The 11,597-nt window shown below is 37.1% G+C and overlaps 2 protein-coding genes across 2 annotated transcripts; both read right to left on the reverse strand.

The window, feature by feature from the left end:
* Positions 1-4,404: 4,404 nt before the first annotated feature.
* Positions 4,405-7,431, reverse strand: LOC122665329 (MDIS1-interacting receptor like kinase 2-like). Its single transcript, XM_043861447.1, has 2 exons — positions 6,531-7,431; positions 4,405-4,776 (listed from the first exon to the last, which is right to left on the reverse strand). The coding sequence occupies exons 1-2, from the start codon at positions 7,156-7,158 to the stop codon at positions 4,409-4,411; spliced, it is 996 nt and encodes a 331-aa protein (XP_043717382.1). The 5' UTR covers positions 7,159-7,431; the 3' UTR covers positions 4,405-4,408.
* Positions 7,218-8,832, reverse strand: LOC122665715 (probable leucine-rich repeat receptor-like protein kinase At1g35710). The gene is made up of 2 exons (XM_043861865.1): positions 7,464-8,832; positions 7,218-7,372 (listed from the first exon to the last, which is right to left on the reverse strand). Exons 1-2 carry the CDS (start codon positions 8,803-8,805, stop codon positions 7,218-7,220), a joined length of 1,497 nt encoding a protein of 498 aa, XP_043717800.1. The 5' UTR covers positions 8,806-8,832.
* Positions 8,833-11,597: the final 2,765 nt, after the last annotated feature.

Raw genomic sequence — 11,597 nt, forward strand, 5'->3', positions numbered from 1 at the left:
CTCGGTAACTTCAAAAGCTCCTGCACCCTGATCAGTAAAAAAAATAAATTAATGGATCTCTCCAAAGGAAAAGAAAAAAAAACCAAAAGAATTAACACAGAGAAGAAGCACAACAGATATATGGTACATCGACAACAAGGACACATAGGCAACCAAACCCAAAAGAGAAGTTAAAAAACAAAGCCTAGCTTTCACACACAATAATTCCTTTGTAGAATTGTTCTATAATTGCTTAGAATTGTTCAATAAATGGGGGAATGTGCGGCCTGGTTATAGGAATTCTTCCATTTGGCCAGGTCTTAGGAAGATGTGGAGATTTGTGGAGGATAAGGAATTCTGGATTCAAAGGAATGGGGAGAAAATTAATTTCTGGAAACATAAATGGTGGGGTCCTCTTTCTATTCAAGAAAAATGTGGGCTGGAGGAGGATTTGGTTTACAACGACACTACCAAGGTGAGTGATTTCATCGTGGATGGGGAGTGGAAGTCGCTGAATGTTGCTTCGGTTGCCTTTAATGATATTTTCCAGGAAATTAAAAAGCTGCCAATCCCTAGCTTTCCGGTGGAGGATGCTGTTAGATGGAGCTTGTCGAAGTCAGGGGAATTCTCTATGGCAGACACTTGGGAGGAGATTAGAAGGAAGTCGCCTATTGTTCCTTGGGGTAATCTGGTGTGGGGTATGAATATTCAGCCACGGCATTCTACTTTTGGATGGAGATTGGCTCATGGGAAGATCCCCACTGACGAGGAAATTCAGAGAAGGGGCATTTGTTTGGCTGCTAGATGTTCTCTGTGCTTGAAAGAGAGTGAGTCGATCCCTCATCTCTTTCTCTCCTGCGAGTTTAGCACTAAGGTTTGGAATTTTTTCTTAGACTGGTTCTATTTTGTGTGGGGTAAGCCTTCATCCATTCAAGAGTTTTTTGCGTGGTGGAAAGGAAAACTCAGATGGACGAATGTGAAGAAGCCTTGGGCAGTGGGAGCTACCATTATTTCTGCTATTTTGTGGGAAGAAAGGAATAGAAGATGTCATGAGGGGATTTTTCGAAGCGTGGCACAGGTTCTGGAGTGTGTGAAAGGAGAGATAAGAGACTGCAAGCATGTGATTAAAGGAGTGAAAAATGTTCAGGGTTTAGAAACATGTGGATCGAATCCGATTCAGCTGCTTTGGTTTTGGCTGTGCAACACTCAAATGTTCCGTGGTTTGTGCTCCAAAGATGGCAGGTGCTAAAGCCTTTTTTAGAGATATGCAATTGGAAAATTTCGCATTGCTACAGGGAAGCAAATCCTATTGCAGACTACTTGGCTAAACATGCGACGATCACTGGAGAGTCTTTGTCTAACCTTTCCTTTCCCAATCATATTGAAGAGTTGCTGGGTTGTAATGCCATAGGCTTGCCTAGTTACAGATTTATGTAATGGGTTTGGGGAGATGGTTTTCCATCTCTGTTTGTAGTTGGGTTTTTTGGTTCTCTGTTTTCTTTTGGTTGAATATTTAATGCAAGGATCTCTTAGAGAAAAAAATAATAATAAAACATATCAATCCCACACAATATAATAGCTTAATACAACTTCCCCCAAGTATAAGACTGTATATCAGTGACACTTTTGTTCCTACCCTGTGATGTGTGTGAATGTGAGAGAGAGAGATAGAAAGGTTGAGGAGGGAGGTCAAAGAGATACTCTCAAATTGTTCTGAAATTCATGACCAACAACCAAATGCCAAGGAATGGAAAGAAATCAGAAGTTATTAACTGAGTATAGAGCTATGGCTCACATTGTCGCTAAACTTATGTGGTTGAAGTCATTACTGTAAGAGTTGGGATTTCCAGTTACCTCTCCTATGAAGAAGTTCTGTGATAATCAAGCTGCAATCTATATTGTTAGCAATCTAGTGTTCCACGAACGAACCAAACATATTGAAGTTGATTATCATTTTGTGTGGGATGCCATAATGAAGAAACTATTGGTTACTCTATTCATCTCCTCTGTTGATCAGCTTGGCAACTTGTTCACTAAGTATTTGTTTGGTCCAGCATTTTGGAAGGGTTGTTACAGACTAGGTATGGGTGATTTGTATGCTCCAACTTGAGGGGGAGTGGTAAACCAAGGGTGTTATTATGTAACCACAATGGAGGGAGTCCCTCTATCATGGACTGTGTTTTTATTTCTTCTTTGTTTTACTTTTCTAGTTGTAACAAATTAGTTTAGCTTTCTTTCTTTTGTTCTTCCTTGTCTTAATAGAAACGCTCATATGTCCTATGTTTTCTAGTAGTAGTAGCCTCCCCACTCGATCTTCTCCTTCTTCCTTATTGCTGGTTTTATTCTCTGATCTTGTTACAATAAGTGTATAAAAATCGAAAAATGTTTTCAAAATTCAAGACAATATATAAAAATAAATTAAACTAAAAAATAAGCGTAGAATCTCATTTTTTTTTTATTATAGAATATCGATATCATTCCCACAATAATCCCAATTTTTTTTATTACTGAAAGCTCAAAAAACACTAATTTCAATTAAAGCAATGCATTTTTTTTTTTGACAACAAAAAGAACATCAGTTAAGGGAATAAAAAAATTCCAATTTTTGTACATCATGCATCTATCCCATAAAATTCTGGATATTTTCATCTTTTTTTTAGTACTTTTTTATTTAAAAATTCTATATAATCATATTTTCCATCATATAACATGCATTTTTGGTTGATGAACCAAAACACAATACTCCAAGAATCAAAGGGCATAAATCTAACATAGCATGATACATTCATAATTTTTTTTTTTTTAAATAAATTCATACAAATCCAATAATAACACACAGAACATATCTAAGTTGATATTTGCAGCATATAGCCAAGGATTTAAAAAAATCTGAGTTTAAAAATATCCAAGGGTCATCTATTTATAGCCTTGAGGTGTGCACCACGTCCAAGGATGGCATCCATGGGCACCATTTCAAGTTGATTTCTTTCCTTAAGAGAACTAGGTTGAAATGGAATGAAAATCCCCTCTAAGCAGCTTAAGGTAAGTTTGGGTTTTGTTTTAGGGTTCTAGAGTCTTTTAGGGAGTCTCCTAGCTAGATGTAAGAATGTGTTTAGGTGAATTGTTTGGTTGAAAAAGGGGAGATGGGATCAAATCTCATGTGGATTTGGCTAAAACCTTGAAAGCATAACAATGGCTGACACTCGATAAGCCAGCCAATATTGACCAGAGGCACGACGACATTGGCCTCCAGGCTAGGTAAAAAATAGGCCATTTTAGCTTGATGGGTTGGATCCATTTTGGGTCTAGCCCTGAACCAGTATTGGCCTGAGTGAATGGGTTTGGTCTAGGCCAATTCTAGATTTGACATAATTTTACAAAACCTCCTATATTGATATTGTTTGCAAGGATACTGCACAGGGCGTAACATTTCTAGCTATAAGTAAAAGATCCTTATATTGTCTTAAGAGATTTCGACATCATTATCTAGCCACTCCGGGGTGACAAAATTAGGTGTTTACATAAGCTAGACAACATTCTCAAGAAGAACACCTTATAGGTTGAACTATGGTATTTGAACACATAACAACCAACTAGAAAGGACTAATCTTAACAGCTCTACTACAATTAATGGTGCTCAGATCATGCTATTGTTGAAAGAATAGCACCTTAGCTAGATCATTCATAGATGATCCCGTAACCCTCCTTGAGGACCTTCTGTGCCATGGAAACCAATCCATTTTATCTGAACTTTGAATTCTTCATATTCCCTCTGTATCCACAAAATGGTGCATTAGATAACCCTGATAGACCAGATAACTACAACATGAGATAAGGAATAGAATAACCAGATAGCATAACATACTCTTATTTTACAACATGCATTATCTTAAACAACCAAAATTTGAGTCTCTATGTGGTTATAAAAAAAAGTGGTAGACTGTTACTCTGTAATTTTCTACGGAGGTGAAAGGAGAATCCCTTGGAGTCAATTGTGCTTACAACATGGTGCTGAAACAAAAGGGAAGCCTCTGTAACTTCCTTCAACATCAACTACCAAGTCTAAGTTTCAAAATAAGAAAGGGATCAGGATGACTTAAATTGACATCAGAAAACCTCATTAGTAAGATAAAAATCAAATAACCACCAATCTGAAGCGTACCTATTAAAGTAGAGAAACCATGGTTACAAAAAATTTTCTCAAAATAATCACCTCGAAAGAAATAGAGACTAGCTCTCTAGTCTACAGTGAGGACTTCAGTCATGCCATCCCTATAAAAACCCCAAAAGGATGATATAGTTTTGAAAACTGGATTAAAATAAACCATGCAAATTAACAAAAGGCTGACCTTTAGAACTATTGCTTAATTTTGAGTGCAGTCTCAAATCAATCTCCGTAGTCCCCCTTGTTGGTCGAATGAATCATCGATCACAAATATTGTACTTCAATATCATTTAGGTCACCTACAGTAATTGTATAAAAATGCTCCACAAATGATGGTCGGAGACCAAGTAGCTCTTTTGATACTTGATGCATAGTTGGGCGGGATTGTGGGTGACTGCGTAAACATGCAATTGCTATTCTCATAACAGAAACCACATCCTTTGCAACCTTTTGATCTGATGGAAAGGTGAGACGTGGGTCTAGCATATCCCTTAATAGCATCTTTTGGCCAACTGGTGACGTTAAAGATGAGATGAGCTCCCCTGGATGCCTTCCCATAATTATTTCCAATGTCAATACTCCGAAACTATATACATCACATTTAGCAGTTAAAGCCATGGTGTAAGCAAGCTCTGCAAGTGAAGAAAGAAAGAGGCTTAGTAAAAGTGCATATCAGACAAAAAATAAGTTTTAAAATAGAAACAAGAAACTACAATATATTTTAAATGATGGATTTGGTAGAACAAAATCTGCACTCCTCAGGTATTAAATTTAAGGCTCAAATTCAGTTATTTACTCTTTGTCCATGTACCTTTAAGTAGTCTATGAACCCTCTTTGTAATCATACATCTTTTAATGCCTTCATCTTGCCGCTACAAAATCTATGAGGCTGAACTTTCATGGAACAAAGGACCTTGGGATCTACCAATCCACAAATTTTGGATCCCATCCAATAGCATGTGCCTAAAAAAGGGTGGCTCATGGAGGGAAGCTCCACTCTAGGCTTTGGAAGAAACTTGTGCCCTATATTACTTCATTACTAGTGAGTATTGTGGCTTATGATACTAGGACCCTATCTATATACGTGTTTTCCATAGGTAAAACATTGCTTTTATACTACTCACATCAATATGTAAATTTCATCATGTATAAAAATACAGTTCCGAATAGGAGTGAGGGACCTTAGTCCACTTGCCCACAGAAGTTATGGCCCCATCTGACATGCCATGTGTTAGAAATAAGTGCCTGCCTACAAAAAATCTCTAGATGGGGCCACCTACAAATTCTGGTCCTTTTAGTTAATTAGTGCTAAAAAATTTGTGGATATGTTGTCTACATCACCATCTACTCTTATGGTAACTTTAGCTCATGTCTTTACCACATCAAATATAATGTATAGCAAAATGATAATATCAATTTTGACAAGCTTGGTTTAATGGTAGAAAATACAAAGTAAGCAATAAATGCATGTTGGGCCAATATGGTAGATCACCTCATGATAGAGATACCAAGGATTCTACAACCCATCCACCAATCTCGATTTTACCAGATTACTTTAAGATATTTAGTTGATTTATAAAATTCTATAGGGTTGGCCTAGACTCCTAAAGCTTTGATCATTCAAAAATGATTTAGCCATTGTAACTTGCTTCTAATTCAATAGGAAAGCACAATAGTGCTAGAAATACCTATTTTCTATATAAACTTTTGAAGAAAAGAATAATTATTTATGAAATATAATAGAGTAGCTTACATAATATAGTAGGGCTTTTTTTTTTTTCACTCCAAATGAGTAATTTCATTGTTCTATTTTGCTTTTTCGCCCTTCTTACTTCTGAAATTTTTTAGTTTGCAATAGGTTTTTCCCCGGTTCTATATGAACTCCAAGAAATTCAAAGGGATATAAGAAATATATGATATCTTTTAGTTTTCTTATTGAATTACTCAATTACATAAAATATTTGTGCTCATCCTAATTTATATATTGCATCATTTTAGTCAAAAAGAATCTAAAGGCTATTTTTATTGATAAAAAATTTAGGAATTTATTATGAAGTATAAATATAAAAACAACAGGACATGACGACATTCATCCTAATACTCTAAAATAATTGTAATTAAAAGAAACTAAAATTCATTTTTTTTATCAAAGTATTGATGATTGTATACTAAATATTTCAAAGTTCATTTTATCAAACTATGTATAAAAATTGTGCTCCAAATACAAACACTTTATCTTTTTCCTTTTTCAATACTAAGATGCAAATACTTATATGGCGCAATTTAGAAAAAAAGTCCTAGGTTTTAAATACTTGAGTGAAAATAAAGAAACCTTAAAAGTACAACAATAAAAAGCATAGCATATAGAAGTGACAAATTTAAATACCTGGAGCAATATATCCATGAGTTCCTTTGAGTGACGTCCAATTAGATGACTCTGGCTTTAACAGTCTTGCAACACCAAAATCAGAAACATGAGCCTCAAGTTCCAAGTCAAGCAATATATTTTTACTTGAAATATCCCGATGAATTATTGGTGGAATACAATCATGATGCAAGTAAGACAAAACATTGGCCACACTTTTGATGACATTTACTCTTTTCAGCCAATCCAACTCCACAGCCTCGGCTTGATTGCTCAAGATATGTGCTAAGCTTCCTTGTTCCATGTACTCATAAACAAGAAACATGCATCGTGGATGGGAGCAGAACCCATAAAGTTTGACAATGTTCTGATGCCTGATATCTATTAATACACGCATCTCATTCCCAAAGCTTTCATCAACTATCGCCTCGCCTTCCAATTGATGGAACTTCTTCAAGGCTACTACATGACCTGTAGGTAGGATTGCTTTGTAAACACTCCCATAAGTTCCAGCTCCAACGCAATATTTGGCATCAAAATCCTCTGTTGCTTGAATTATGTCCTCATAAGCAATCTTGCCATCGAAATTCCATATTGAAAATATATTGCCATGGTTTCTTCTTGTTGCTTCTAGATTTCCTTTTTTCATTTTTTTTCGCAAGAGGAAAAGGACAACAATAATTGCAAATGCAAGGAACACAATTCCTATCAAAGAAGCAATGATGGATATGAGGACTTTGTGTCCATTTTTACTATATCCCTTACTTGTACGAGATTGATTGCAGGCAAGTACACCTTGAAGTTCACCGCATAACCCTTTGTTGTTTCTAAATGATTGTGGTGAAGCAGCATGTCTGAAAACCCTATTGTTAGGAACAACACCCTCCAACTGATTATAGGACAAATCAAGAGATTCTAAGCTACTCATATCTTCGAGAGGAAGGGGGATGGAACCTGTGATTATATTGTGGGATAGATTCAAAATTTCCAACATCACCAACTTTGCAAGCTGTGATGGTATCAGTCCACTGATTGAGTTATGACTAAGGTCCAATTGAGTTTGTAGGAATACTAGATCTCCAATTTCAGATGGAATGCTTCCATTCAATGAATTACAACTCAAATTTAATGACAACAGTTTGGAGCATTGACCAAGTTGGGTGGGGATTGATCCAGTTAACATGTTTGATGATAGGTCTAGATGCTCCAAATTGATTAATTTGCCGATTTCCACTGGTACATGTCCTGAAATCTGGTTGTCATTTAAATACAACCAGAGCAAACCGGATAATCTACCGAGTTCCTTTGGTATTTCTCCAGCAAGTTTGTTGAAAGAAAGGTCAAGTTTTCCAAGTTGAGTTAACTGACCAACCTCAGATGGTATCTTCCCACTAATATTGTTTCCAGAAATCTTTAGCATTGACAAATTCTTACATTCTCCCCAATTTGGTGATAGTTCTCCATATAGTCTATTGTGACTTATATCAATGTAATAAAGATATGGATGTACACCAAAACTGTTGGTTATATTTCCTACAAATAGGTTGTTTTCAAGTCGAACTCTCCTCAGACTTGTGCAATTTCTCAAATCCGGAATAGGACCCATGAGACTATTGTTGTTAACCGTTAATTTTTGAAGTGATCGTCCTTGGCATATTTGTTGTGGTAAGCTTCCAGATAAGAGGTTGTCAAATAATTCGATTACTAAATTGGATGCTTGGCTACCTAAGTCTTGAGATATGGGACCAGATAATTGATTCTCATACAAATACAACTCCTTTAGTCTACTTAAATTAGCCAAAGAATGAGGGATTGGACCGCTGAGATTGTTTTGACATAATGCCAGTTCAACCAGATTTTTCATGTCTCCAATTTCTGAAGGCAGCGGACCAGATAATTGATTCTCAAACAAATAGAGCTTCTCTAGTGTACTTAAATTAGCTAGAGAATGAGGGATTGGACCGCTGAGGTTGTTTTCAAATAGGTCCAACTGAACCAGATTTTCCATAACTCCAATTTCTGAAGGTAGCGGACCAGATAATTGATTCTCATACAAATAGAGAATCTCTAGTTTACTTAAGTTAGCCAGAGAGTGAGGGATGAAACCAATGAGTTTGTTGCTGTGTAGTGACAAGTCAATCAGATTATGTAGATTTCCTAATTCTGATGGTATTGGACCACCGAGTTCATTGGTATGCAGGTATAGAACGCGGATGTTGCTTAAATTAGCCAAGACAGGGGGAATCATACCGGTCAATTTATTCCATCCTAGCGCCAATTCAACCAGACTGTTCATATTTCCTATCTCTAATGGTATCGTGCCATTGATATCATTTTGATGGAGGTATAACACTTGCAGGCTGCTTAAATTACTCAAGGTGGGAGGCATAACGCTGGAAAGAATATTATTGGAGAGATCGAGGTGGGTGAGTTTGGAGAGACTACCTACATGCTCAGGTATGGTTCCTGTGAGTTGATTGAAGCTGAGATTGAGACGGAGGAGATTAGGAAAGGAGAGAAAGTGAAGTTGTCAAGCGTACCTTGCAGCTCTGTTTCAGGAAGGTTAATCTCAACCACGCTTCCAACTTTGTTGCAAGTTATGCCAAACCAGTTGCATGATGATGAAGTGGTATTAGTACTGGTAGTGTTGGGAGATGGTGATGATGTAGTAGTAAGCTTCCAAGAATCGAGAGCAGCAACAGAGTAGCTTTGGAGAGTGGCTTTCCATTTGAGGAGAGCCTCTGCTTCACTTGATGACAACTGAAGAAGAGACGACCCCAGTTGTAGTTGCATAAGCAGTAGATGAAGAAGAGAAGAAGAGAAGCGACCAAAGAAACGCTACAAGAGTTGGAAAGAAGAATAACAAGAAGGAAAGAGTGGTGGTGGAATAGTAAGCCATTAGTGTTGGTTGGTTGGTTTGGAGTTTGCACTTCGTAGCTGTGAGTGGTGTGGTGTTACCTTTCATTGCTAATTTATAGAGTAGCCATTAGACGGGTGGTGATGGAGCAGCAAGACTTTCGTGGAGATTAACGAAAATGTGGACTGACATATATCGTAGGGTCAGGCTTAAAATATTTATCAAACCATGTTTTTCATGTCTCCCAGATTTCTTAAGTATCGGACGAACAAATATAGTTTATTATGAGGAATTGGACCACTGAGTTTGTTTGGAGCTAACCTCAATGTCAATAAGATTTTTCATATCTCCAATTTCTAAAGGTATATTGAACCACTGAGTTCATTGGATTAATACAAGTATAGATATTCAATAAATTAGCCAGGACAGGACAGAAAGCCACACTCCTTTACAGAGCTCTTTTTCCCTATGTATATATTAGCAGATTCACATGACAAGAACAATTCCTTGGATCGATCCAAACCCGTAGGGGGATCCATATGAAGATGAACTGGGTCCAATTGGGTTTTTGGGAGCAACAAGATACTTAGTTTATTTATTTAATTAGATTTTATTATTCAAGTTTATCATGTAATTTTTCTATTTTAGTTTTAATAGACTAGGTATTGAAAGAGTTTGAGTGCAAGTATTAAATCAGTTTAGTGTCCATGCTAGAGTCCTATCTTAATTTTACTGTTTTAGTTAAGGATTAAGATTATTTAAATAAGTTTACCCAAAAAAAAAAAAAAAAAAACATTATGTGAAAAGGTTTTGTACACGATCGTGTAAACCATGTATGTGAGAGGGTCTCTCACAAAAAATTGATGAAAAAATCATAAATACCCACCCATTAATTAATGCCTTGAAACTTCCACCCTTTCACATACATGATTTACATGACTGTGAATGAAACCTCTCCCCAAAAATTAGATTATTTAGATAAGATGTCTCTTAATTTTATCTTTAAATACTGTTGTAATGATGACCAAAGTGGGACTAATTACCTATTATGACCAAAGTGGTTTGTGCCGCACTTTAACACAAACCACTCTGGTCATTGTTGGGGTTGGTGACAATATATTTTTTCTTCTGCTTCTTCAAAGTCTCCTCCTCCAGAAGTCAGCAAAAGGGATCGATCTACTTGGGTTTGTTTTGCATTTTCATTTAACGTTCTGCATTTCCACCTAAGCGTATGCTTCAGGGAGGGGACTTTGTTGTTTTGCTATAATAATTTGGTCTCCTAAGCATATGCTTCACGAGGGGAGGGGGACTTTGTTGTTTTGCTATAATAATTTGGTTTACTCCCGTTTTCCACAGTTAAAAGCTGTCTAGTTTTCTCAAGTCTCTTCACGAGGTCCGGAAAAGGGATCCACTTGGGTTTGTTTTTCCACAAGACGCAATTCACTCTCTTTCGTTGCCTGAAAACGTAAACTGCAAGTCAACAAAGAGACCCTTATTGCAAGATTGGGCTTGTACTAGTGGTTAATGGGGATCTCCTCAAGAGAGATCAAGGATCGCTCAATGGAAGAGGGATTGGGTCGGCGGGCTGTTAACACATGTGGTGATAACGGGACGGTGGGTTTTATATTTTATGTGGGTTTAATATTTTAGGAGGAGAGGGTAACGTGAGAGAGAGAGAGATGGAGAGGGTAACGTGGAGAGGGATTAATGGATGGAGAGAGGTTAATGGAGGGGGTAATGTGAGAGATTAATGGATGGAGTGAGAGAGATAATGGGGTACGTGGCTGGTGTGAAGAATGAGAAGAACAAGAAGGTGGAATGGGGAATGGAGGGTGGCACGGTGGAGGTGAAGGTGAGAGGAGCTACAGCTCTTCTAGGCCGTGGCTGGTGGTGGCTCTCTTCAAGGAGCGGAGGGGGTGGTGCTCTTCAAGGCTGCCGATGGGTGGCTCTTCAAGGCCAAGGAGGGGTGATCTCAGTAGGATCGATTTGAGTAAAGGCTGCACAATTTTCTCTTCAAAATTCTCTATCAATTTCATTTCATGGTTGGGGATTTATAGCCCAATAATTGATTACAAATATTGGTAAGAGTAGAAAATAAAATCTAGAAATAATAGGAAACCTTCCTAAACTACTAAAACTTGCAACCCAAGTTGCATATCTCAAGGGATCCTAAGCACATAAGGAAACTAGTAAATAGGAAAGCCAATAATCCTACATACATATAGAAACTA

Source organism: Telopea speciosissima, chromosome 6 (assembly GCF_018873765.1).
Source record: "Telopea speciosissima isolate NSW1024214 ecotype Mountain lineage chromosome 6, Tspe_v1, whole genome shotgun sequence".
NCBI lineage: Eukaryota > Viridiplantae > Streptophyta > Magnoliopsida > Proteales > Proteaceae > Telopea > Telopea speciosissima.

Bases quoted from the DNA above. Each gene is read 5' to 3' on its own strand.
- LOC122665329 (XM_043861447.1), bottom strand. From the start codon at position 7,158: ATGAAAAAAGGAAATCTAGAAGCAACAAGAAGAAACCATGGCAATATA. The intron at 4,777-6,530 runs GTATTTAAATTT...CTTCACTTGCAG, and splicing joins TCATGGATATATTGCTCCAG to AGCTTGCTTACACCATGGCT.
- LOC122665715 (XM_043861865.1), bottom strand. From the start codon at position 8,805: ATGAACAGTCTGGTTGAATTGGCGCTAGGATGGAATAAATTGACCGGT. The intron at 7,373-7,463 runs GTTCCATCCCCC...TCCTAACAATAG, and splicing joins ATCCCACAATATAATCACAG to GGTTTTCAGACATGCTGCTT.